At 39.4% G+C, this 25696-nt stretch overlaps 3 protein-coding genes and 1 long non-coding RNA gene across 6 annotated transcripts; 1 reads left to right on the forward strand and 3 right to left on the reverse strand.

Annotated features, from left to right (window-relative positions):
- Nucleotides 1-15: 15 nt before the first annotated feature.
- Nucleotides 16-7745, forward strand: LOC117009502 (coiled-coil-helix-coiled-coil-helix domain-containing protein 5-like). 3 transcript variants are annotated; one of them, XM_033083747.1, is made up of 6 exons: nt 16-52; nt 357-494; nt 3161-3324; nt 4031-4042; nt 5429-5455; nt 7595-7745. In XM_033083747.1, coding segments are annotated over exons 1-6 (360 nt in total). In that variant the 5' UTR covers nt 16-50; the 3' UTR covers nt 7612-7745. The 3 variants fall into 3 exon arrangements, with proteins under 3 accessions (XP_032939638.1, XP_032939637.1, XP_032939639.1); XM_033083746.1 differs by lacking the exon at nt 5429-5455 and having other exon boundaries at nt 4031-4069; XM_033083748.1 differs by lacking the exons at nt 4031-4042; nt 5429-5455 and having other exon boundaries at nt 3161-3351.
- A 2031-nt stretch (nt 7746-9776) lies between these two features.
- LOC117009496 (LIM homeobox transcription factor 1-alpha-like) lies at nt 9777-14835 on the reverse strand. The gene is made up of 5 exons (XM_033083738.2): nt 14378-14835; nt 12374-12451; nt 12147-12243; nt 11264-11368; nt 9777-10182 (listed from the first exon to the last, which is right to left on the reverse strand). Exons 1-5 carry the CDS (start codon nt 14501-14503, stop codon nt 9854-9856), a joined length of 735 nt encoding a protein of 244 aa, XP_032939629.1. The 5' UTR covers nt 14504-14835; the 3' UTR covers nt 9777-9853.
- A 483-nt stretch (nt 14836-15318) lies between these two features.
- LOC122149471 lies at nt 15319-16296 on the reverse strand. Its single transcript, XR_006163136.1, has 2 exons — nt 16166-16296; nt 15319-15363 (listed from the first exon to the last, which is right to left on the reverse strand). It is a non-coding gene; the product is annotated as an uncharacterized LOC122149471 (long non-coding RNA).
- A 774-nt stretch (nt 16297-17070) lies between these two features.
- LOC117009459 (LIM homeobox transcription factor 1-beta-like) lies at nt 17071-24981 on the reverse strand (the record flags this gene model as incomplete). Its single annotated transcript, XM_033083691.1, has 3 exons — nt 24858-24981; nt 21174-21348; nt 17071-17272 (listed from the first exon to the last, which is right to left on the reverse strand). Coding segments are annotated over exons 1-3 (426 nt in total), but the record flags the coding sequence as incomplete, so codon positions are not given.
- Between the last annotated feature and the right edge of the window lie 715 nt (nt 24982-25696).

Consider the following 25696-nt stretch of genomic DNA (forward strand, 5'->3'; position numbering starts at 1 on the left):
GAAGTGAGTGACTGCAGCGGAAGTGAAGAGCCGGAAGCGGAAGTGGCGCCATGTGAGTGAGGGGCGGTGGGGTCGGGCCGTGTCCCCTCGGTGTCCCTCGTGTCGCGCTGTGTCCCCTCCTGTCCCTGCCGCTCTTCAAGGCCCCGCGGTGTTCACGGCCACCGTGCCCCCTCCCGCGGTGTTGCTGGCCTCGGTTCTGACCCTCGTTGTCCCCACGATGTCCCCTCGGTGTCCCCCGTTATCCCCCCGGTGTCCCCCCGCTTCTTCCCCTCCTTGTCCCCTCATGTCCCCCCGCTTCTGCCCCCCGTTCAGTCGCGACTGTCGCGATAGTGTGGCTGTCGCTGTCGCTGTCGCAGGGAGGCGCTGGCTGTCACCGCCCAGCTCTGCGGGCCGGAGCTGGAGCGCTACGGGCGCTGCGTGGCCGCGAGTCCCGGGAGCTGGCACCGAGATTGTCACCAACTGTCCCTGAGCGTCACCGAGTGCGCCTCCAACCAGTGAGTGACCCAAACTGGGAGCACTGGGAGCACTGGGATTGTCCCTGAGTGTCACCCAGTGTCACCCAGTGCAGCTCCAACCAGTGAGTGACCCAAACTGGGAGCACTGGGATTGTCCCCGAGTGTCCCTGAGTGTCACCCAGTGCAGCTCCAACCAGTGAGTGACCCAAACTGGGAGCACTGGGACCCAAACTGGGAGCACTGGGACCCAAACTGGGAGCACTGGGTCCCAATCCCGATTTTTTCCCATTTTTTTCCAGACTTTTTTCCCAATTTTTCTCCAATTTTATCCCAATTCTCCTCCATTTTTCTCCCCATATTTCTGAATATTTTCTTAATTTATTCCCAATTTTTTCCCAATTTATTCCAAATTTTCCCCCATTTATTCTAAATTTTTTTCCCAATTTTTCCCCAATTTTCCTCCAATTTTTCCCAATTTATTCCCATTTTCCCCCAATTTATTCCCAATATTTTCCCAATTTATTCCCCTTTCTATTCCAAATTTTCCCCAATTTTTTCTCATTTTTTCCCGCATTTATTCCCAATTTATTCTCATTTTTCCCCAATTTATTCCCAATTTTCCCCCAATTTTTCCTCATTTATTCCCAATTTATTCCAAATTTTCTCCCAATATTTTCCCAATTTTTTCCCTATTTTTCACCAATTTTTTCCCAATTTATTCCAATTTATTCCAAATTTTCCCCCAATTTCCCCCCAATTTTTTCCCCAGTTTATTCCCATTTCCCCCCCATTTTTTCCCATTTTTTTTCCTATTTATTCCCATTTTTACCCAATTTTTTTCCCTTTTTTTTTCCCTAATTTTTCCCACTTTTTCTCCTACTTTCCCCCAGTTTCCCCCAATTTTTCCCCATTTTTCCCCAATTTTTTCCCAATTTTTTCCCTATTTTCCCCCAGTTTTTTCCCAACTTTTCCCCAAATTTCCCCCAATTTTTCCCAATTTATTCCCATTTTTTTCCTTGTTTTTCTCCAGTTTATTCCCAATTTCCCCCCAATTTATTCCAAATTTTTCCCCAATTTTTCCCAATTTATTCCCAATTTTTCCCAATTTTTTCCCAATATTTTCCCAATTTATTCAAAATTTTTTTCCAATTTATTCCAAATTTTTTCCCAATTTTTCCCTAACTTTTCCCCAATTTCCTCCAATTTATTCACAATTTTTTCCCAATTTATTCCAAAATTTTTCCCAATTTTCCTCCAACTTTTCCCCACTTTATTCCCAATTTATTCCCATTTTTCCTCGTTTTTTTCCCAATTTTTTCCAAATTTATTCCGAATTTCTTCCCGATTTATTTCCAATTTTTCCCCAATTTATTCCAAATTTCTTCCCGATTTATCCCGAATTTTTTACCCATTATTCCTGATTTATTCCTGATTTTTTTCCCAATTTTTCCCCCATTTCCCCTCAATTTATTCCCAATTTATTCCCAATTTATTCCCATTTTTTCCCATTTTTTTCCCTATTTCCCCCAACCTTTTCCCAATTTTTTTTCCAATTTATTCCCGATTTATCCTGAATTTTTTCCCCATTATTTCTGATTATTCCTGATTTTTTTCCCAATTTATTCCCATTTTTTCCCTGTTTTTTCCCAATTTTCCCCCAATTTATTCCCAATTTTTCCCCAATTCCCCCCCAATTTTCTCCCAGTATTTTCCCAATTTATTCCCATCATTTCCCCAATTTATTCCCAATTTATTCCCATTTTTCCCCAACTTATTCCCAATTTTTTCCCTATTTTCCCCCAATTTTTTCCCAACTTTTTCCCAATTTATCCCAAATTTTTCCCAATTTATTCCCATTTTTCTCCCTGTTTTTCTCCAGTTTATTCCCAATTTCCCCCCAATTTATTCCAAATTTTTCCCACTTTTTCCCCAATTTTTCCCAATTTATTCCCAATTTATCCCAATTTTTTTCCCAATATTTTCCCAATTTATTCACAATTTTTCCCAAATTTTCCCCCAATTTCCCCCCAATTTTTCCCCAAATACTTCCCAACTTTTTCCCAATTTTCCCCCAATTATTCCAAATTTATTGCCATTTTTTCCCAATTTATTCCCAATTTATTCCTAATTTCCTCCCAATTTATTCCAAATTTTCCCCAATTCTCCCCCAATTTTTCCCCATTTTTTCCCCAGATTATTCCAATTAATTCCCAATTTTTCCCCAATTTATTCCCAATTTTGTCCTGATTTTTTCCCAATTTATTCCCAATTTTTCCCCAATTTTTCCCCAATTTATTCCAAAATTTTCCCCAATTTTTCCCTAACTTTTCCCGAATTTATTCCCAATTTATCCCAAATTTTTCCCAATATTTTTCCAATTTATTCCCAATTTATTTGAAATTTTTCCCCAAATTTCCCCCAATTTTTCCCATTTTTTTCCCAATTTTCCTCCAACTTTTCCCTAATTTTCCCCAATTTATTCCCATTTTTTCCTCGTTTTTTTCCCAATTTTTTTCCAAATTTATTCCGAATTTCTTCCCGATTTATTTCAAATTTTTCCCCAATTTATTCCAAATTTCTTCCCGATTTATCCCGAATTTTTTCCCCATTATTCCTGATTTATTCCTGATTTTTTTCCCAATTATTGCCCAATTTATTCCCAATTTTTCCCCATTTTATTCCCATTTTTCCCTGTTTTTTTCCAGCCCCCTGGTTCGCCGGATCCGCCGCGATTGCTCCGAGCCCTTCGGGGCCTTCGAGCGCTGCCTGAGGGAGCGGCCCAGGGACACGGCCCAGTGCCAGCCCCACGTCTCCAGGTTCCTGCAGTGTGCCCAGAACGTCACCCAGCTGTCACCAAATGTCACCTCAGGTGCCACCCCCGAGGGGACCTCGCCAGGTGAGGCCTGACCCAAAATTTTGGGTTAAAAATGGAAAAAAATCCCAAATTTCTGCTCAAAATGTCACCAAATTCTGCTCAAAATGGCATCAAATTCCTCCTGTGTGCACAAAATGTCACCAAATGTCACCCAGATGTCACCTCAGGTGCCACCCCCGAGGGGACCTCGCCAGGTGAGGCCTGAGCCAAAATTTTGGGTTAAAAATGGGAAAAAAACCAAAAATTCTGCTCAAAATGGCACCAAATTCCTGCTGTGTGCTCCAAATGTCACCTAAATGTCACCCAATGTCACCCTAATGTCACCTCAGGTGCCACCCCCGAGGGGACCTCGCCAGGTGAGACCTGAGCCAAAATTTTGGGTTAAAAATGGGGAAAAAATCCCAAAATTCTGCTCAAAATGGCACCAAATTCCTGCTGTGTGCTCCAAATGTCACCTAAATGTCATTCAAATGTCACCCAGGTGTCACCAAATGTCACCCAGAATGTCACACCTGGGGACAGTCCTGGTGCCACCTCCCCAGGTGAGGCCTGACCCAAAATTTTGGGTTAAAAATGGGAAAAAATCCCAAAATTCTGCTCAAAATGGCACCAAATTCCTGCTGTGTGCTCCAAAATGTCACCTAAATGTCACCAAATATCACCCAGATGTCACCCAAATGTCACCCAAATGTCACCTCAGGTGCCACCCCCAGTGCCACCCCCGAGGGGACCTCGCCAGGTGAGGCCTGAGCCAAAATTTTGGGTTAAAAATGGAAAAAAATCCCAAAATTCTGCTCAAAATGGCACCAAATTCCTGCTGTGTGCCCAAAATGTCACCCAGGTGTCACCCAAATGTCACCCCAATGTCACCTCAGGTGCCACCCCCGAGGGGACCTCGCCAGGTGGGACCTGAGCCAAAATTTTGGGTTAAAAATGGGAAAAAAACCAAAAATTCTACTCAAAACGGCACCGAATTCCTGCTGTGAGCTCCAAAATGTCACCTAAATGTCACCCTAATGTCACCTAAATGTCATCCTTGGGGACAGTCCTGGTCCCACCCCCGAGGGGACCTCCCCAGGTGAGGCCCGAGCCAAAATTTTGGGTTAAAAATGGGAAAAAATCCCCAAATTCTGCTCAAAATGGCACCAAATGTCACCTAAATGTCACCCAAATGTCACCCAGATGTCACCTCAGGTGCCACCCTTGGGGACAGTCCCGGTGCCACCTCCACAGGTGAGGCTTGACCCAAAATTTTGGGTTAAAAATGGATAAAAACCCCAAAATTCTGCTCAAAATGGCACCAAATTCCTGCTGTGAGCTCAAAATGTCACCTAAATGTCACCCTAATGTCACCAAATGTCACCCTTGGGGACAGTCCTGGTGCCACCCCCGAGGGGACCTCGCCAGGTGAGGCCTGAGCCAAAATTTTGGGTTAAAAATGGAAAAAAATCCCAAAATTCTGCTCAAAATGGCACCAAATTCCTGCTGTGTGCTCCAAAATGTCACCTAAATGTCACCCTAATGTCACCTAAATGTCACCCAAGTGTCACCGAGGTGACACCTAAATGTCACCCAGATGTCACCTCAGGTGCCACCCCCGAGGGGACCTCGCCAGGTGAGGCCTAAGCCAAAATTTTGGGTTAAAATTTTTAAAAAATCCCAAAATTCTGCTCAAAATGGCACCAAATTCCTGCTCTGTGCCCAAATGTCACCCAAATGTCACCAGGTGTCACCTCAGGTGCCACCCTTGGGGACAGTCCCGGTGCCACCTCCCCAGGTGAGGCCTGACCCAAAATTTTGGGTTAAAAATGGGAAAAAATCCCAAAATTCTGCTCAAAATGGCACCAAATTCCTGCTCTGTGCCCTAAATGTTACTCAGAATGTCACCCAGATGTCACCAAATGTCACCTCAGGTGCCACCCCCGAGGGGACCTCACCAGGTGAGGCCTGAGCCAAAATTTTGGGTTAAAAATGGGAAAAAATCCCCAAATTCTGCTCAAAATGGCACCAAATTCCTGCTGTGTGCTCAAAATGTCACCCAGGTGTCACTCAATGTCACCCAGAATGTCACTTCAGGTGTCACCAAATGTCACCTCAGGTGCCACCCCCGAGGGGACCTCGCCAGGTGAGGCCTGAGCCAAAAATTTGGGTTAAAAATGGAAAAAAAATCCCAAAATTCTGCTCAAAATGGCACCAAATTCCTGCTGTGAGCTCAAAATGTCACCCAGTTGTCACCCAAATGTCACCTCAGGTGCCACCCTTGGGGACAGTCCTGGTGCCACCTCCCCAGGTGAGACCTGAGCCAAAATTTTGGGTTAAAAATGGGAAAAAATCCCAAAATTCTGCTCAAAACGGCACCAAATTCCTGCTGTGTGCTCCAAAATGTCCCCCAGAATGTCACCCAAATGTCACCCAGGTGTCACCAAATGTCACCCAGATGTCACCTCAGGTGCCACCCCCGAGGGGACCTCACCAGGTGAGGCCTGAGCCAAAAATTTGGGTTAAAAATGGAAAAAAATCCCCAAATTCTGCTCAAAATGGCACCAAATTTCTGCTGTGAGCTCAAAAATGTCACCTAAATGTCACCCAGGTGTCACCTCAGGTGCCACCCTTGGGGACAGTCCCGGTGCCACCTCCCCAGGTGAGACCTGAGCCAAAATTTTGGGTTAAAAATGGGAAAAAATCCCAAATTTCTGTTCAAAATGGCACCAAATTCCTGCTCTGAGCATGGAAAAAAATTAGGAAAAAAAAAGAATTTTTAGTTAAAATTTGGATCAGAATTTTCTAAATTTTTTTCCCTGGAAAAGCTGAAAAAAAAATGAATTTTGGGATCAATTTTGGAGTTTTTTGTTTCTCTGGGAAAAAGAAATTTTGAATAAAATCTGTGTAAAAAAATGGGATTTCAATTCCCTAAAATAAATCAAAGTTCAATTTTTTTCCTCTTGGAAAAGATGGAAAAAAAGGAAATTTTGGGATGGAATTTTGAGATTTTTTTTCCTGAAAAAAAAAAAATTTTAGATAAAAATGGGATTTAAATTTAGGATTTTTTTTCCTGGAAAAAAGAAATTTTGGGATTTTTTTTCTCTGAAAAAAAATAAATTTGAGATAAAAATGGGATTTAAATTTGGGATTTTCTTTTCTGGAAAAATGAAATTTTGGGATTTTTTTTTCCCTGAAAAAAAAAGAAATTTGGGATAAAAATGGGATTTAAATTTGGGATTTTTTTTCCTGGAAAAAGGAATTTTGGGATGGAAATTTTGGAATTTTTTTCCCTGGAAAAAAAAATTTGGTATAAAATTGGGATTTAAATTTAGGATTTTTCTTACCTGGAAAAAAGAAATTTGGGATTTTTTTTGCCTGGAAAAAAAATAATTTGGGATAAAAATGGGATTTAAATTTGGGATTTTTTTCCCCTGGAAAAAGGAAATTTTGGGATTTTTTTTCTCTAAAAAAAAATAAATTTGGGATAAAACTGGGATTTAATTTTGGAATTTTTTTTTCCTGGAAAAAGGAATTTTGGGATGGAAATTTTGGATTTTTTTTCTCTGGGAAAAAAAGAAATTTTAGATTAAAATGGGATTTAAATTTGGAATTTTTTTTCTCTGGAAAAAAAGAAATTTGGGATTTTTTTCCCTGGAAAAAAAAAATAATTTGGGATAAAAATGGGATTTAAATTTGGGATTTTTTTTCCCTGGAAAAAAAGAAATTTGGGATTTTTTTCTCTGAAAAAAATAAAATTGGGATAAAAATGAGATTTAAATTTGGGATTTTTTTCCCTGGAAAAAAAAAAAAAATTAGATAAAAATAAGATTTAAATTTAGGATTTTTTTTACCTGGAAAAAAAGAAATTTGGGATTTTTTTTCCCTGGAAAAAAATAAATTTGGGATAAAATTGGGATTTAAATTTGGAATTTTTTTATCCCTGGAAAAAAAGAAATTTGGGATTTTTTTGCCTGGAAAAAGAAATAATTTGGGATAAAAATGGGATTTAAATTTGGGATTTTTTTTTCCCTGGAAAAAGGAATTTTGGATAAAAATAGGATTTAAATTTGGGATTTTTTTTCCTGGAAAAAGGAATTTTGGGATGGAAATTTTGGAATTTTTTTCCCTGGGAAAAAAAGAAATTTTAGATTAAAATGGGATTTAAATTTGGAATTTTTTTCCCCTGGAAAAAGGAATTTTGGGATTTTTTCCCCCTGAAAAAAAGGAATTTTAGGCTAAAAAAATTGAATTTTTAATGATTTTTTTTTCCTTTCCTCCCCAGAGAATTCCTGGAATTAAAACCCCGGGAAAACTTCGGAACCTTCCGGAATCTTCTCCCAAATCCTCAGAATTTCCCCTCTGGAAAAGGAGAAAATTCCCAAATTTCCAGGATTTTATCCCAAAAATCAGAGCAAGAAATAAAAATTCCAGCAGGGATGGGACCCAAAATTTGGTTTTTTTCTTCTTTTCCTTCCCAAATTTTATTTAATTTAATTTTTATTTTATTTTATTTTAATTTTTATTTAATTTTTCCAAAATTTTCTTTCTTTTTATCCTCAAATTTTCCTTTTTTTTCTCCTTTTTTACTCTTCTTTTTATTCCCATTTTTTCAGTTTTTTCCCCTTTTTTCCTTATTTTTATTGTCATTTTCTTCTCTTTTTTCTTCCTTTTTTTCTCTATTTTATTCCCAAATTTTTTTTGTTTTTTCCCCAAAATTTTTCTCTTTTTAGTCCCAAATTTTCTCTCTTTTTATTCCCAACTTTTCCTTCTTTTTCTTCTTTTTTTCCCCATTTTCTTCTCTTTTTATTTCCATATCTCCCCATTTTTTTCTCTTTTTTCCCATCTTTTTATTCAAAAATTTTTCCTCTTTTTTCCCCTTTTAATTCAAAAATTTTCCCAATTTTTCCCCCTTTTAATTCCCATTTTTCCTACTTTCAATTCCCAAATTTTCCAATTTTTTCCCTCTTTTAATTCTCATTTTTTCCCTCTTTTAATTCCCAAATATTCCAATTTTTTTCTCTTTTAATTACCATTTTTTTCTCTCTTTTCACTCCCAAATTTTCCATTTTTTCTCCTTTTTTTTCCCACTTTTTCCTCGTCTCCCTCCCATTTTTTGGGGATTCTTTTTGGGATTTTTTTGGGATGGAATTTTGTGTTCCCACAGAATTTTTCCATGGGGGCAAAAACAAAAAAAATTCTGGGAATTCCAATCCCACCCCCCCTCAAAATCCCCAAATTCCCAAAATTTTTCCATTTTTATTTTTCTGGAATTTATTTCATTTAAAAAAAAAAAAATCCTTCTAAAATTCTAAAAAAAACCCCAAATTCTGTGAATTCCTGGGGGGCTGATCCCAGATTTTGGGATTTCTGGGATTGGGATTTTTGGGATTTTTAGGATTTGGATTTTTGGGATTTTGGGGATTTGGATTTTTGGGATTTCTGGGATTTGGATTTTTGGGATTTTAGGATTTCTGGGAATTTTGGGATTCCCAGGATTTGAATTTTATGGATTTTTAGGATTAGGATTTTGGGGTTTTTGGGAATCTGAGGATTGGGATTTTCAGGATTTTTGGGATTTGAATTTTTTGGATTTTAGAATTTCTGGGAATTTTGGGATTCGTGGGATTGGGATTTTTCAGGATTTTAGGATTTGGATTTTCAGGATTTTGGGGATTTGGATTTTTGGGATTTCTGGGATTGGGATTTTTTGGGATTTTAAGATTTCTGGGAATTTTGGGATTCCCAGGATTGGGATTTTCTGAATTTTTAGGATTGGGATTTTTGGGATTTCTGGGATTGGGATTTTGGGGATTTTAGAATTTCTGGGAATTTTGGAATTCCCAGGACTGGGGTTTTCTGGATTTTTGGGATTTTGGGGATTCCCAGGAAAGATTTTCAGGATTCTCAGGACTGGGTTTTTTGGGATTTAGATTTCCAGGATTCTTGGGATTTTTGGGATTTTAGGATTTCTGGGAATTTTGGGATTCCCAGGATTGGGATTTTTTTTTTATTCCCAGGATTGGAATTTTCTGGATTTTTAGGATTGGGATTTTTGGGATTCCTGGGATTGGGATTTTCAGGATTTTTGGGATTTTAGGATTTCTGGGAATTATGCGATTCCCAGGACTGGAATTTTTGGGATTCCCAGGACTGGAATTTTTGGGATTCCCAGGACTGGAATTTTGTGGATTTTGGGATTTTTGGGAATCCAAGAATTGGGATTTTCAGGATTTTTGGGGATTTGGATTTTAAGATTTCTGGGAATTTTGGGATTCCCAGGATTGGGAATTTTTTTTTATTCCCAGGATTGGAATTTTCTGGATTTTTAGGATTGGGATTTTGGGATTCCTGGGATTGGGATTTTCAGGATTTTTATGATTTTTTGAATTCCTGGGATTTTTTTAATTCCTGGGATTTTTTTGGATTGGGATTTTTTGGATTTTCAGGATTTGAGATTCCTGGGATTGGAATTTTCAGGATTCTTGGGATTTGGGGCATTTTTGGGTTTGGGATTTTTGGGATTATGGGAATTCCCAGCACATCAGGAGGTGAAATAGGAGCTGTGCATGGAGTAGAGACATTCCATGGGATTCCCAGGCTCAGGAATTTTGGGAATTTTGGGAATTCTGGGGTACAGATGCTCCAGGGGATTCCCAGGCTCAGGAATTTTGGGAATTTTGGGAATTCTGGGGTACAGATGCTCCAGGGGATTCCCAGGCTCAGGAATTTCTGGAATTTCTGGAATTTTGGGGTACAGATGCTCCAGGGGATTCCCAGGTTTGGGAATTCCAGGAAATTCCGGGATCAGATGTTGGGAATTCTCCAGAGCCTCTCCCAAGGATCCCAACCCCTGGAAAATTCCCTTGGAGTCTGGGAAAAGAGGGAAAAAAATCAGGAAAAGTTGTGGAAAAATGGGAAAAATCAGGAAAAGGGGTTGGGGAGGGGGAAAATTGGTCCATCCCAATCCCATTCCCAAATTTCCAAGTTTCCCATTCCCAATTTTTCCATTCCCAGTTCCCCATTCCCAATTTCCCAATTTCTCATTCCCAATTTTTCCAATTTCCCATTTCCCAATTTCCCATTTTCAGTTTTCCATTCCTTATTCCAAATTTTCCTCTCCCATTTTTCCCATTCCAAATTTTCCCTTTCCCCCATTCCCAATTTCCCAGTTTTCCATTCCAAATTTCCCAGTTTCCCATTCCCAGAATTCCCAAAATTCCCTGGAATTCCCCCAAGGATGGAGCTCTGAGAATTAATTCCCAAATTCCCAAAATTCCCTGGAATTCCCCCAAGGATGGAGCTCTGGGAATTAATTCCCAATTTCCCATTCCCCAAATTCCCAAAATTCTCTGGAATTCCCCCAAAGATGGAGCTCTGGGAGTTAATTCCCAATTTCCCATTCCCAAAATTCCCTGAAATCCCCCAAAGATGGAGCTCTGGGAATTAATTCCCAATTCCCAAAATTCCCTGGAATTCCCACAAGGATGGAGCTCTGGGAATTAATTCTCAATTTCCCATTCCCAAAATTCCCTGGAATTTCCCCAAGGATGGAGCTCTGGGAATTAATTCTCAATTTCCCATTCCCCAAATTCCCAAAATTCCCTGAAATTCCCCCAAGGATGGAGCTCTGAGAGTGAATTCCCAATTTCCCATTCCCAAAATTCCCTGGAATTCCCTCAAGGATGGAGCTCTGGGAATTAATTCCCAAATTCCCAAAATTCCCTGGAATTCCCACAAGCATGGAGCTCTGGGAATTAATTCCCAATTTCCCAGAATTCCCAAAATTCCCTGGAATTACCCCAGTTCTGGAGCTCTGGCAATTAATTCCCCATTTCCCATTCCCAGAATTCCCCAAATTCCCCAAATTCCCTGAAATTACCCCAGTTCTGGAGCTCTGGGAGTTAATTCCCAATTTCCCATTCCCAGAATTCCCCAAATTCCCTGGAATTACCCCAGTTCTGCAGCTCTGGGAGCTTCTGGAACATTCCAAACTCGCTCCCGGATCCGTCGGGCCCCGGTGGGATCCGGGAGAACGGGACCAGGATCTGCTCAGGGCCTGGAACATCCCAAATGTTGGGATGAGGGTTGGGAATATCGGGATTTTGGGATTGGGATCTTGGGATTTCCATCCCCATTCCCAATTTCCCATTTCCCATCCCAAATCCATTCCAATTCCCAATTCCTCATTCCCAAATCAATCCCAAATCCTTCCCAATTCCCAGTTTCCCATTTCCCATCCAAATCCCAATTCCCATTCCCAGTTTCTCATTCCCAGTTTTCCAATTCCCAGTTCCCCATTCCCAATTTCCCATCCCAAATCCACCCCAATTCCCAATTTCCCAAATCCCAATTTCCCAATTTCCCAATTCCCAATTTCCCAAATCCCAATTTCCCATTTCCCAATTCCCAAACCCCAATTTCCCAATTCCCAATTTCCCATCCCAAATCCACCCCAAATCCCAAATTCTCATTTCCCAATTTCCCATTTCCCAAATCCTTCCCAGTTCCCAGTTCCCCATTCCCAATTCCCAATTTCCCATTTCCCAATTTCCCAATTCCCAATTTCCCATTCCCAATTCCCATTCCCAAATTCCCATCCCAAATCCACCTCAAATCCCAATTTCCCATTCCCAGTATCCCAAATCCCAATTTCCCATTTCCCAACTCCCAATTTCCCAATTCCCAGTTCTCTATTCCCAATCCCAATTTCCCATCCCAAATCCACCCCAAATCCCAATTTCCCAATTCCCAATTTCCCAAATCCCAATTCCCAAATCCCAATTTCCCAATTTCCCAAATCCCAAATTCCCATCCCCATTCCCATTTTTCCCCACCCTCTTCCTCCTCCTTTCCCTCCCGGCCTCTCCCAGCCGGAATTTCTCCTCTGGAATTCCCGAGCTGCTCCTGCTGCCTCCGCGCCATTTTCTTCATCTGGGAGGGGAAAATTCCGGGAAAATCCCAAAATTCCACGTTCAGAAAACTTCCATTTGGAGGATTTTTTGGTTTTAAATCCTGGAATTTTGGGAATTTTGGGAATTTTGGGAATTTTGGGAATTCTCACCTTGGCTCGTTGGTTCTGGAACCACACCTGGACCACCCGAACCGTCAGCCCCGTCTGGGCCGCCAGCGTCTCCCGCACCTGGAAAAATCCAAATCCCTGGGAATTCCCAGAAAAAATTGGGAATGGGGAGGGAAAAATCCCTGGGAATTCCAAAAAAAAAAATCCCTGGGAATTCCAGGAAAAAAATTGGGAATGGGGAGGGAAAAATATCTGGGAATTCAGAGAAAAGAAATGAATCCCAGAACCCCATCCACGAGCCCTCGATCCCTTAATCCCAGAATCCCCAAATCCCAAAATCCTGAGAGCCCAGAATCCCCAAATCCCAAAATCCAACAATCCCAAAATCCCTTCATCCCAGGATCCCAAAATCCCAGAATCCTGAAATCCCAAATCCCCCAAATCCCAAAATCCCGATCCCAGAATCCTGAAATCCAACAATCCCAAAACCCAACAATCCCCCAATCCCAAAATCCCAATCCCAGAATCCTCCAATCCTGAAATCCAACAATCCCAAAATCCAACAATCCCAAAATCCCCCAATCCCAAAATCCCAAAATCCCAGTCCCAGAATCCTCCAATCCCCAAAACCAGCAATCCCAAAATCCAACAATCCTGAAATCCCCCAATCCTGAAATCCCAATCCCACAATCCCCCAATCCCAGAATCCCCCAATCCCACAGTTTCAAAATCCCCAAATCTCAAAACCCAACAATCCCAAAATCCAACAATCCCAAAATCCCCCAATCCTGAAGTCCCAAAATCCCAAAATCCCAATCCCAGAACCCCAAATCCCAAAAACCAGCACTCCCAAAATCCAACAATCCTGAAATCCCCCAATCCCAAAATCCCAGAATCCCCCTAATCTGAAATCCTAAAATCCTACAATCCCAAAATCCCCAAATCCCAAAATCCAACAATCCCCAAACCCCATAATCCCAGAATCCTCCAATCACGAAATCCAACAATCCTGAAATCCCCAAATCCCAAAACCCCAAAATCCCGATCCCAGGATCCCACAATCCTAAAATCCCCCAATCCCGAAATTCCAAAATCCCAATTCCAGAATCCCCCAATCCCAAAATCCCCAAATTCCAAAACCCCAAAATCCCGATCCCAGAACCTCCCAATCCCAAATCCCAATCCCAGAATCCTCAAATCCCAAAATCCAACAATCCTGAAATCCCCCAATCCCAAAACCCCAAAATCCCAAATCCCAAAACCCCAAAATCCCAATCCAAGAATCCTCCAATCCCAAAATCCAACAATCCTGAAATCCCCCAATCCCAAAACCCCAAAATCCCCAAATCCCAAAACCCCAAAATCCCAATCCAAGAATCCTCCAATCCCAAAATCCATCAATCCTGAAATCCCCCAATCCCAAAACCCCAAAATCCCCCAATCTCGAAATCCCAAAATCTCCAAATCTGAAATCCCAAAATCCCACAATCCCACAATTTCAAAATCCTCAAATCCCAAAATCCAACAATTCCAGAACCCCCAATCCCAGAATACCAAAATCCCCAAATCCCAAAATCCCAGAATCCTCCAATCACGAAATCCTGAAATCCAACAATCCCCAAATCCCAGAATGCCCCAAATCCAAAATCCCACAGTCCCACAGTTTCAAAATCCCAAAATCCAACAATCCCAGAATCCTGAAATCCAACAATCCCAAAACCCAACAATACCAAAATCCCCAAATCCCAAAACCTGAAAATCCCAATCCCAGAATACCCCAATCACCCAAATCACAAAATCCCAATCCCAGAATCCTCCAATCCCAAAATCCAACAATCCTGAAATCCCCAAATCCCAAACCCCCAAAATCCCCTAATCTCGAAATCCCAAAATCTCCAAATTTGAAATCCCAAAATCCCACAATCCCACAATTTCAAATTCCCCAAATCCCAAAATTCTGATCCCAGAACCCCCCAATCCCAAATCCCAATCCCAAATCCCAGAACCTCCAATCTCAATCCCAAATCCCAATCCCAATCCCGGCACCTTCCGGCAGGGTTTTGGGGAGAGCTCGAAGGAATCTCGGAACGTTCGGCGCTGCTGCGAGCTCAGGATGGTTCGGGGCCGCTTGGAGCGTTTGGGATCCTTCCCCAAATTCCCAGGAAAATCCATGGAAAAATTCCCAGAAAAATCCCCAGAAAAATTCCCGTTGGGATTATTCCCATCAGGAAAATCCCCGGAAAAATTCCGATCGGGATCGTTCCCGTCGGGATAAATCCTGGAAAAAATCTTATTGGGATTATTGCCAGGAAAATTCCCATTGGGATTATTCCCAGAAAAATTCCCAGAAAATTTCCCATTGGGATTATTTCCAGCAGGATAAATCCCATTGGGATCATTCCCTGGAAAATTCCTATTGGGATTTTTCCCAGGAAAATTCCCAGAAAAATTCTCATTGGGATTATTTCCATCAGGATAAATCCCATTGGGATTATTCCCAGGAAAATTCCCAGAAAAATTCCCATTGGAATTTTTTCCATTGGGATTTTTGTCATTGGGATTTTTTCCATTGGGATTTTTTCTATTGGGATTTTTCACATCAGGATTTTCCTCTTTGGGATTTTTCCCATTGGGATTTTCCTCATTGGGATTTTCCCCTTTGGAATTTTCCTCTTTGGGATTTTCCTCTTTGGGATTTTTCTCATTGGGATTTTTCTCATTGGGATTTTCCTCTTTGGGATTTTTCTCATTGGGATTTTTCTCATTGGGATTTTCCTCTTTGGGATTTTTCTCATTGGGATTTTTCCCATTGGGATTTTCCTCTTTGGGATTTTTTCCATCAGGATTTTCCTCATTGGGATTTTCCTTGTTGGGATTTTTCCCATTGGGATTTTTCCCATTGGGATTTTCCTCATTGGGATTTTCCTTGTTGGGATTTTTCCCATTGGGATTTTTCCTATTGGGATTTTCCTTGTTGGGATTTTTTCCATCGGGATTTTTTCCATCGGGTTCCTCCTCCCAGCTCCGAGCAGCTGCAGGAAAAGAAAATCGGGAATTTGGGGATTGGGAAGGGGGGAAAAAATCCCCAAAAATTTTTAAAAAATTCCTTAAAAATTCTGCAAAAATTCCCCCAAAAATTTCCTAAATATCCCAAAAAGTTCTGCATAAATGCCAATAAAAATCTCCAAAAAATTCCCAAAAATTCTCAACAAATTCCCTAAAAGTTCTGTAAAAATTAAAAAAAAAATCCTAAAAAATCCCAAAAAAATCCCCAAAAATTCCAAACAAAATCCTAAAAATCCCCCAAAAATTCTGCAAAAATCCTCAAAAATTCCCCCCAAATTCTGCTAAAATTCCCAAAAAAATCCCAATAATTCTGAAAAAATTCCCCAAAAAAATCCACGAAAATTTTTTTTAAATGCCAAAAAAATCCCCAAAAAATCCTAAAAAAATCCTTAAAATATCCAAACTAATCCCCCAAAGCCACCAAGAAATCTCAGAAAAAAATCCCTAAAAAATCCCAAAAAATCCCAAAAATTTTCCTAAAAGATCCCTAAAAAATCCTTTAAAATTCCCTAAACAAACTCTAAAAATTAAAAAAAGTTCTTTAAAAAGTCCCAAAAAATCCCCAAAAAATCCTAAAAAAATCCCCAAAAAATCCTAAAAAATCTCAAAAAAATCCCCAAAAAATCCCGAAAAAATCCCCAAAAAATCCTAAAAAAAATCCCTAAAAAATCCCAAAAAAATCCCCAAAAAAATCCCCCAAAAAATCCCAAAAAATTCCTAAAAAATTTCCAGTAATTTCCCAAATAAAATAAAATTTTGAACCTTTACCATGAGCGTGGCAGAGCAGGCGGCCGCGGCGCAGCACGAAGCGATCGCCGCGGCGCAGGCGCCGGCTGCAGCGGTTGCAGGACATGCATTGCTGGTGGAAAATTCCCTGCAGCACCACAAAAAATTCCTTCAAAAAAATCCCCAAAAATTCCAAACAAAGTCCTAAAAAATCCCCAAAAATTCTGCAAAAATACTCAAAAAATCCCCCCGAAATTCTGCTAAAATTAAAAAAAAAATCCCAATAATTCTGAAAAAATTGCCAAAAAAATCCACAAAAATCCCCCAAAAATTCCACAAAAATCCTAAAAAAATCCCCAAAAATCCCAAAAAAATCCATTAAAAATCCCAAAAAATCTCCCCAAACTGCCAAGAAATATCAGAAAAAAATCCCTAAAAATTCAAAAAAAATTCGCAAAAATCCCCAAAAAATCCTCAAAAAATCCTCAAAAAATCCTAAAAAAATCCTAAAAAAATCCAAAAAAATCCCCAAAAAATCCCAAAAAAATCCTAAAAAAAATCCTAAAAAATCCTAAAAACATCCCCAAAAAAATCCCCCAAAAATATAAAGAAACCCTAAAAAAATCCTAAAAAAACCCCAAAAAATCCCAAGGAAATCCTAAAAAATCCTTTAAAATTCCCTAAAAAATCTCTAAAATTTCAAAAAAAATTCTAAAAAAATTCTGAAAAAATTCTTTAAAACATCCCAAAAAAATCCTAAAAAAATAAAAAAAACTTGAAAAAATCCTGAAAAAATCCCAAAAAAATCCCAAAAAAATCCCCAAAAAATCCCAAAAAAATCCTAAAAAATTCCCTAAAAATCCAAAAAAAATCCCTTAAAAATAAAAAAAAATCCCCCAAAAAATCCTAAAAAAAATTCAAAAAAAATCCCAAAAAATCCTAAAAATAAATCTAAAATCTGAATATTTACCATGAGCGTGGCAGAGCAGGCGGCCGCGGCGCAGCACGAAGCGATCGCCGCGGCGCAGGCGCCGGCTGCAGCGGTTGCAGGACATGCATTGCTGGTGGAAAATCCCCTGCAGCACTCGCAGGATCGGCTCCGAGCGCCCCACGGGGACCTGGCAGCGGCTGCAGCGCTGCAGGAACAGCCTGGGGGGGAAAAAAAATGGGAAATAATGCTGGAAATAATGGGGGATTAATGGGGAAAATTCAGGTTTTAGGGGGAAATAATGGGGGATTTATGGGGGATTTATTGGGAAAATAATGGAGGAAATTCAGATTTTAGAGGGGAATAATTGGGGAAAATTCAGGATAATTGAGGGAAATAATGGGGGAAATAATGGGAGATTAATGTGGGATTAATGGGGGATTAATGGGGAAAATTCAGATTTTAGGGGGAAATAATGGGGGACAATTCAGGGTTATTGAGGGAAATAATAGGGAAAATAATGGGGGAAATTCAGGATTATTGAGGGAAATAATGGGGGAAATTTGGGGGAAATAATGGGGGAAATTCAGATTTTAGGGGGAAATAGTGGGAGATTAATGGGAGAAATAATGGGGGAAAATTCAGGATAATTTAGGGAAATAATGGCAGATTAATGGGAGAAATAATGGGGGATTAATGGGGGAAATTCAGATTTTAGGGGGAAATAATGGGGGATTAATGGGAGAAATAATGGGGGAATATTCAGGATAATTGAGAGAAATAATGGGAGATTAATGGAGAAATAAGTGGAAAAAATCAGGGTTATTGAGGGAAATAATGGGGGAAATTCAGGTTTTTAAGGGGAAAATAATGGGGGAAATTCAGGATAATTGAGGTAAATACTGGGAGAAATTTGGGGTTATTGGGGGAAAGAATGGGGGAAATAATGGGGGATTAATGGGGGATTAATGGGGGATTAATGGGGAAAATTCAGATTTTAGGGGGAAATAATGGGGGATTAATGGGAGAAATAATGGGAGAATATTTAGGATAATTGAGAGAAATAATGGGGGAAATAATGGGGGAAATTCAGGATAATTGAAGGAAATAATGGGGGATTAATGGGGGATTTATGGGGAATTTATTGGGAAAATAATGGAGGAAATTCAGATTTTAGAGGGGAATAATTGGGGAAAATTCAGGATAATTGGGGGAAATAATGGGAGATTAATGGGGGAAATAATGAGATTATTGGGGGAAATAATGGGGGATTTATGGGTGATTTATGGGGAAAATAATGGAGGAAATTCAGGTTTTATTGGGGAATAATTGGGGAAAATTCAGGATAATTGGGGGAAATAATGGGAGAATAATGGGGGAAATAATGGGGGAAAATTCAGGATGAAATTCAGGAAAAAAACCCTTGAAATTAAAAAAAAAAAAAAACAGGTAAAAAAACCCCTCAAAATTCCAGAAAAAAAACCCACAAAAAATTTATAAAAAACCCCTAAAAATGCCAGAAAAAAACCTCTAAAAATCCAGTAAAATACCCCAAGAATTCCACAAAAATAAAACCCTAAAAATCCCAGGAAAAAAACCCCAAAAATCCCGAAAAAAACCCAAAAAATTCCACAAAAATCCCTAAAAATGCCAGAAAAAAAACCCAAAAATTCCACAAAAAAACCCTAAAAATCCAGAAAAAAAAAACCAAAAAATCCACAAAAAGCCCTAAAAATCCAAAAATCCAGAAAAAACCCCCAAAAAATCCACAAAAAAACCCTAAAAATGCCACAAAGAAACCCTAAAAATTCCACAAATTAACCCTAAAAATGCCACAAAAAAACCCCTAAAAATTCCACAAAAAGCCCCCAAAAATGCCAGAAAAAACCCAAAAAAATTCCACAAAAAACCCCTAAAAATGCCAGAAAAAAACCAAAAATCCAGTAAAAAACCCCAAGAATTCCACAAAAATAAAACCCTAAAAATACCAGAAGAAAACCCCCAAAAATCCTGAAAAAAAACCAAAAAATTCCACAAAAATCCCTAAAAATGCCAGAAAAAAACCCCAAAAATTCCACAAAAAAACCCTAAAAATCCAGAAAAAAACCCCTAAAAATGCCACAAAAAAACCCTAAAAATCCCAGGAAAAATCCCCAAAAATCCAGAAAAAAAAACAAAAAAAAATCCACAAAAAACCCCTAAAAATGCCACAAGAAGCCCCCAAAAATTCCACAAATTAACCCTAAAAATGCCACCAAAAAAACCCTAAAAATTCCACAAAAAAACCCTAAAAATGCCAGAAAAAAACCAAAAATCCAGAAAAAAACCCCAAAAAAATCCACAAAAAACCCCTAAAAATGCCACAAAAAACCCCTAAAAATTCCACAAATTAACCCTAAAAATGCCAGAAAAAACCCTAAAAATTCCACAAAAAAACCCCAAAAATGCCAGAAAAACCCCAAAAAAATCCAGAATAAAAAACCCCAAATCCTAAAAAAAAACCCCAAACCAGGAAATCCATCCTGGCAGAGGAGTTGGAGTCGAGCTCATCCCAAAAATCTCCGGGGGAGGAGAAGAAAAAAAAAATAAAATAAAAATAAAAAATAAAAAATCTGGGAACGGTTCCAGGGTTTGGGATCCTCCCAAATTCCTGAAACTTCAAAGGCTTCAAAGGAATTCCGGATTTTGGGGTTTTTATGGATTTTTTTGGGTTTTTTTTCCTCCCTATTTGGGTTTTTTTTCCTCCTTTTTTGGTTTTTCTTTTTCCTCCCTTTTGGGGTTTTTTTCTGGATTTTTTGGGGGTTTTTTCCTCCTTTTTTGGGTTTTTTTTTCTGGATTTTTTGAGGAAAAATTTGGAAAAAAAATGGGAAAAAAAACTGAAAGAATGGGGGAAAATAGGGGGGAAATGGGGAAAAATGGGTAGACAAATATTTTTAAAAATCAGTAAAAAATACCAAAAAAACCGCGAAAAAAAATCTGAAAAAAAATGAAAAAAAGCAGAAAAAAATCGAAAAAAAATCAGGAAAAAATCTGAATAAAATGGGGAAAAATGAGAAGAAAAATGGGGGAGAAATCTTGGAAAAAATCAGGAAAAAAATCAGAAAAAAAATCGAAAAACATCGGAAAAAAAATCTTAAAAAATCGAAAAAAATTGAAAAAAAATCGAAAAAAAAATCGAAAAAAAAATCGAAAAAAAAATCGAAAAAAATCAGAAAAAATTCGGGAAAAAATGGGAATAAAGGGGGAAATTTAAATTTACTCACTTTTCATAGTCAGGCCTGCAGTAGAGTTTGCTGCCCCTGCAGAAGCAGCTCCCCTGCAGCAGGAAAAATGGGGAAAATCTGAAAAAATGGGGAAAAATTGGAAAAAATATCTGAAAAAAATCTGAAAAAAATCTGAAAAAAATCAGAAAAAATGGGGGAAAATGAGGGGAAAATGGGAAAATGTTCTGAAAAAAAGTCAGAATAAAATGTGGAAAAAATGTGGGAAAAATCAGAAAAAAATCAGAAAAAAAAATCAGAAAAAGATCAGAAAAAAATGGAAAAAAATGGGAAAAAATCAGAAAATATTTTAAAAATTGAGAAAAAAATAGGGGGGGAAATTTAAAAAAATATGGGGGAAATGGAGGAAAAAACCCTCCAAAAAAATCTGAAAAAGTCAGAGTAAAACGGGGAAAAAAGGGGGAAATTTAGGAAAAACCTGTAAAAAATGGGAAAAAGGTTGGAAAAAAGAGGGGAAATGGGGAAAATAAATTTTTAAAAAATCAGAAAAAAATCTTGTAAAAATCTTTTAAAAATCTTTTAAAAATCTTTTAAAAATCAGAAAAAAATCAGAAAAAATAATGAAAAAATCGCGAAAAAAATGAAAAAAATCAGAAAAAAATACAAAAAAAAACCGAAAAAAATCAGAAAAAAACGGTAAAAAAGTTGGAAAAAGGGGGGAAAATGGAGAAAATAAATTTTTTAAAAATCAGAATAAAATCTTTTAAAAATCTTCTAAAAATCAGAAAAAAATCAGAAAAAATCATGAAAAAAATCGAAAAAAAATCGAAAAAAAATCGAAAAAAATCAGAAAAAAATGGGAAAAAATCAGAAAAAAAAGGGGAAATTTAAATTTACTCACCTCTCATAGTCAGGCCTGCAGTAGATTTTGCTGCCCCTGCAGAAGCAGCTCCCCTGCAGGGCACAGCCGCAGGCGCAGCAGCGCAGGCACCGCTCGTGCCAGGAGGAGCCGTCGGCGACGCGGCAAAAAAATCGATCCTGGATCCTGGAGCCACAGCCAGAGCAGAGACTGGGAGCTGGAAAAAATGGGGAAAATATTGAGAAAGTGGGTGGAAAAATTGGGAGAAAATTAGGAAAAAAATCCGGGGTTAATAGGGGAAAAAATGGGGGAGAAATGAAAAAAAATGGGGAAGAAATTGGAGAAAATGGGGAAAAAAATGGGAAAAAATCCAGGGTGAATGGGAGAAAAAATGGGGGAAAAAATTGGAAATAATGGGGAAAAAATGGGAAAAAATTGGGGAAAAATCTGGGGTGAATGGGAGAAAAAATGGGGCGAAAAATGAGAAAAAATGGGGGGAAAATGGGGAAAAAATTGAAGAAAATAGGGGAAAAAATTGGGAAAAAATCCGGGGTGAATGGGAGAAAAAATGGGGAGGAAATGGGAAGAAATGGGGGGAAAATGGAAAATAAATTGGAGAAAATCGGGAAAAAATTGGGAGAAAATCCGGGGTTAATAGGAAAAAAAATGGGGGAGAAAAGGGGAAAAAATGGGGAAAAAATGGGAAAAAAATTGGGAGAAAATGGGAAAAAAATCCGGGGTAAATGGGAAAAAAATTGGGGAAAAAATGGGGAAAAATCCGGGGTGAATGAGAGAAAAAAATGGGGGAATAATGGGGGGAAAATAGGAAAAAATTGAAGAATATTGGGAAAAATAATTGGGAAAAACTCTGGGATAAATGGGAAAAAAATTTGGAAAAATGGGGGGAAAAGAGGAAAAAATTGGAGAAAATTGGGAAAAAAGTCGGGGGTAAGTGGGAAAAATGGGACAAAAAATGGGAAAAAAATGGTTTTAAAAAAGGAGAAAATGGGGAAAAAACTGGGAGAAAATCCGGGGTTAATAGGAAAATAATGGGGGGAAAATGGGAAAAAAAAAGGAGAAAATGGGGAAACAGTTGGGAGAAAATCCGGGGTGAATGGGAGAAAAAAATTGGGAAAAAAATGGAAACAATGGGGGAAAAAGGGAGAAAATAGGGAAAAAAATTGGGAGAAAATCCGGGGTTAATAGGAAAAATAATGGAGGGGTAAATGGGAAAAAAAAATTGGGAAAAAATTGGAGAAAATGGGGAAAAATTGGAGAAAATAGGAAAAAAAATGGGAGAAAATCTGGTGTGAATGGGAGAAAAAATGGGGGGAAAATAGGAAAAAAATTGAGAAAAAAATGGGGAAAATGGGGAAAAAAATCAGGGGTAAATGGGAGAAAATGGGGAAAAAATGGGGATAAAATTGAGAAAATGTGAAAAAAAAATGGGGAAAAATCCGAGGTAAATGGGAAAAAAATTGGGGAAAAAATGGGGAGAAAAATGGGGAAAATAATGGGTGGTAAATGAGGAAAAATGGAGGAAAAATGGAAAAAAAAAGGAGAAAATGGGGAAAGAATTGGGAAAAAATCCAGGGTGAATGGGAGAAAAAAATGGGGGAAAAAAGGGGGAAAAAAAAAGGGAGAAAATCTGGGGTGAATGGGAAAAAAAATTAGGACAAAAATCCGGGGTAAATAGGAAAAAAATGGAGGGAAAATGGGAAAAAAATGGGGAAAAATTGGGGGGAAAATGGAGAAAATGGGAAAATAAATTGGGAAAAAATCGGGGGTAAATAGGAAAAAATGGAAGAAAAAATGGGGGGGAAAAAGCAGAAAATGAGAAAAAAATGGGAAAAAAAAATCCGGGGTAAATGGAAAAAAATGGGGGGGAAATGGGGAAAAAGACGGAAAAAAAAATTGAGAAAATAGGAAAAAAAATTGGGAGAAAATCCGGGGTGAATGGGGAAAAAAATTGGGAAAAAATGGAAAAAATGGGGAAAAAATTGGAGAAAATGGAAAAAAATTGGGAGAAAATCCGGGGTAAATGGGGAAAAAAATTTGGTGAAAATGGGAAAAAATGGGGAAAAAATGGGGAGAAAATGGGGGGAAAATGGGGAAAAAAAAGGGAAAAAAATGGGAAAAAATGGGGAAAAAAAACTGGGATGAATTGGAGAAAATGAGGGGAAAATGGGAAAATTCAGGGAAAAATCCGGGGAAATTTGGGGTAAAATAAAAAAGGGGAAAATTGGAATTTTTTTTAGGATCCAGGGCCGGATTTTTGTTGGGATTTTGGGTGGAAAAAATCCAGGAAAGGCCCCGGGAGGAGGAGGAGAAGCTGCCAGAATAAATAAAAAAAAATTGGAATTTTTCCCTCCCCTCCCTTCCCTTTGAGGAGCAGCCAGAGATTAAAGTTGGGATAAAAACCAGAAAAAAAAAGAAATTCCCGAAAATCTGGAGTGAATAAAAAATCCTCAAATCCTCCAAATCCCAAAAAAAAATCCGATTTTTTTAATCCTTAATCCCAGCAATTCTGGAATTTTTTCCTGGTTATTCCCGGGATTTTTTCCTGATTTTTTTTCAAGGAAATTCCGATTTTTTTCCGGTTTTTTTTCCAGAATTCTCTGGGTTTTTCCTGGAATTTTTCCCGATATTTTTCCCAAAATTCCAGGTATTATTTCCTTTATTTTTCCTGGAATTCCCGGGTTATTCCCGATATTTTTCCCGGTATTTTTCCTTGGTATTCCCGGATTTTTTTCCCGCTGATTTTCCCAGAATTCTCGGGATTTTCCAGGAATTCTCGGTGTTATTCCCGGCATTATTCCCGATATTTTTCCTAAAATTCCAGGTGTTATTCCCGGTATTTTTCCCGGAATTTCTGACGTTATTCCCGGTGTATTTCCCAATTTTTTCCCGGTATTTTTCCCGGTATTTTTCCTGGTATTCTCGCTATTTTTCCCGGTTTTTTTTCCGGAATTCCCGGTATTATTCCCGGTATTTTCCCCGATATTTCTGGCATTATTCCCAGTATTTTTCCCGGTATTTTCCCAGTATTCCTGGCGTTATTCCCACTATTTTCCCGGTGTTTTCCCAAAATTCCAGGCGTTTTTCCCAGTATTTTCCCCGGTTTTTTTCCCCCTTTTTCCCCGGTTTTTCCCAGTATTCCCGGTATTTTCCCGGTATTTTTCCCACTATTTTTCCCACTATTTTTCCCGGTATTCCTGATGTTATTCCCGATATTTTTCCCAGGATTTTTCCCGATATTCCCGGTATTTTCCCCGGCTTTTTCCCGGTATTTTTCCCAAAATTCCAGGCGTTTTTCCCAGTATTTTCCCCGGTTTTTTTCCCCTTTTTTCCCGGGTTTTCCCAGTATTTTCCCCAGTATTCCTGGTGTTATTCCCGGTATTTTTCCCGATATTTTCCCGGTATTTTTCCCACTATTTTTCCCGGTATTCCTGGTGTTATTCCCGTTATTTTTCCCGTTTTTTTCCCGGAATTCCCGCTATTTTCCCCGGTTTTTTTCCCCGGTTTTTTTTCCCGGTTTTTCCCAGTATTTTCCCAGTATTCCTGGTGTTATTCCCGGTGTTTCCCCGGAATTCTCGGTGTTATTCCCGGTATTTTCCCCGCTATTTTTCCTGGTATTTTTCCCAGTATTTTCCCCAGTATTCCTGGTGTTATTCCCGGTATTTTCCCGATGTTTTCCCGGTGTTTTCCGGAATTCCCGGCACTCACCCAGCCGCGCTCTTTGCTCCCGGCAGGACGGAGCCGCCTCCGGCTTCATCCCCGCGGCTGCGGGGGAGAGAAAAAACGGGAAAAAACCGGGAAAAAACGGGGGAAAAAACGGGATAGGAGAGGGGGAAAACCGGGAAAAAAATCGGGGAAAAAAACGGGATGGGAGAGGGGAAAAAACCAGAAAAAAACGGGATGGGAGAGGGGGAAAAGCGGGAGAAAAAAAAAATAAAAAACGGGATGGGAGAGGGGGAGAGACCGGGAAAAGAGAGGGGAGTGACCGGGGGTAAAAAATGGGATTGGAACGGGAGAAAACCGGGAAAAACCGGGATGGGAGAGGAGGAAAATCGGGATGGGAGAGGAGGAAAAAGCGGGAAAGTCCCGAGATTGGATTGGGATGGGACCGGGATGGGAACGGGGGAGAGACCGGGAATAGAACGGGATTGGAACGGGAAAAAACCGAGAATAGACCGGGATTGGAACGGGGAGAGACGCGGGGGAGAGACCGGGATGGGAACAGGAGAAAACCGGGACTGGAACGGGATGGGAGAGGGGAAAAACCGGGAATGGAACGGGATTAGAGCGGGAAGGAACCGGGAATAGAACGGGGAGGAACCGGGAAAACGCCAGGAGAGGAAAAGAGAAAAACCGGGAGGAGACCGGGATGGGAACGGGAGAAAAACCGGGAATGGAACGGGATGGGAGAAGGGGAGAGACCGGGGTGGGAGCGGGGAAAAACCGGGAATAGACCGGGATGGGAACGGGAGAAAAACCGGGACTGGAACGGGATGGGAGAACGGGAGAGACCGGGGATAGGAACGGGGAAAAACCGGGAATAGAAC

This window comes from Catharus ustulatus, chromosome 33, assembly GCF_009819885.2.
Source record: "Catharus ustulatus isolate bCatUst1 chromosome 33, bCatUst1.pri.v2, whole genome shotgun sequence".
Taxonomy (NCBI): Eukaryota; Metazoa; Chordata; class Aves; order Passeriformes; family Turdidae; genus Catharus; species Catharus ustulatus.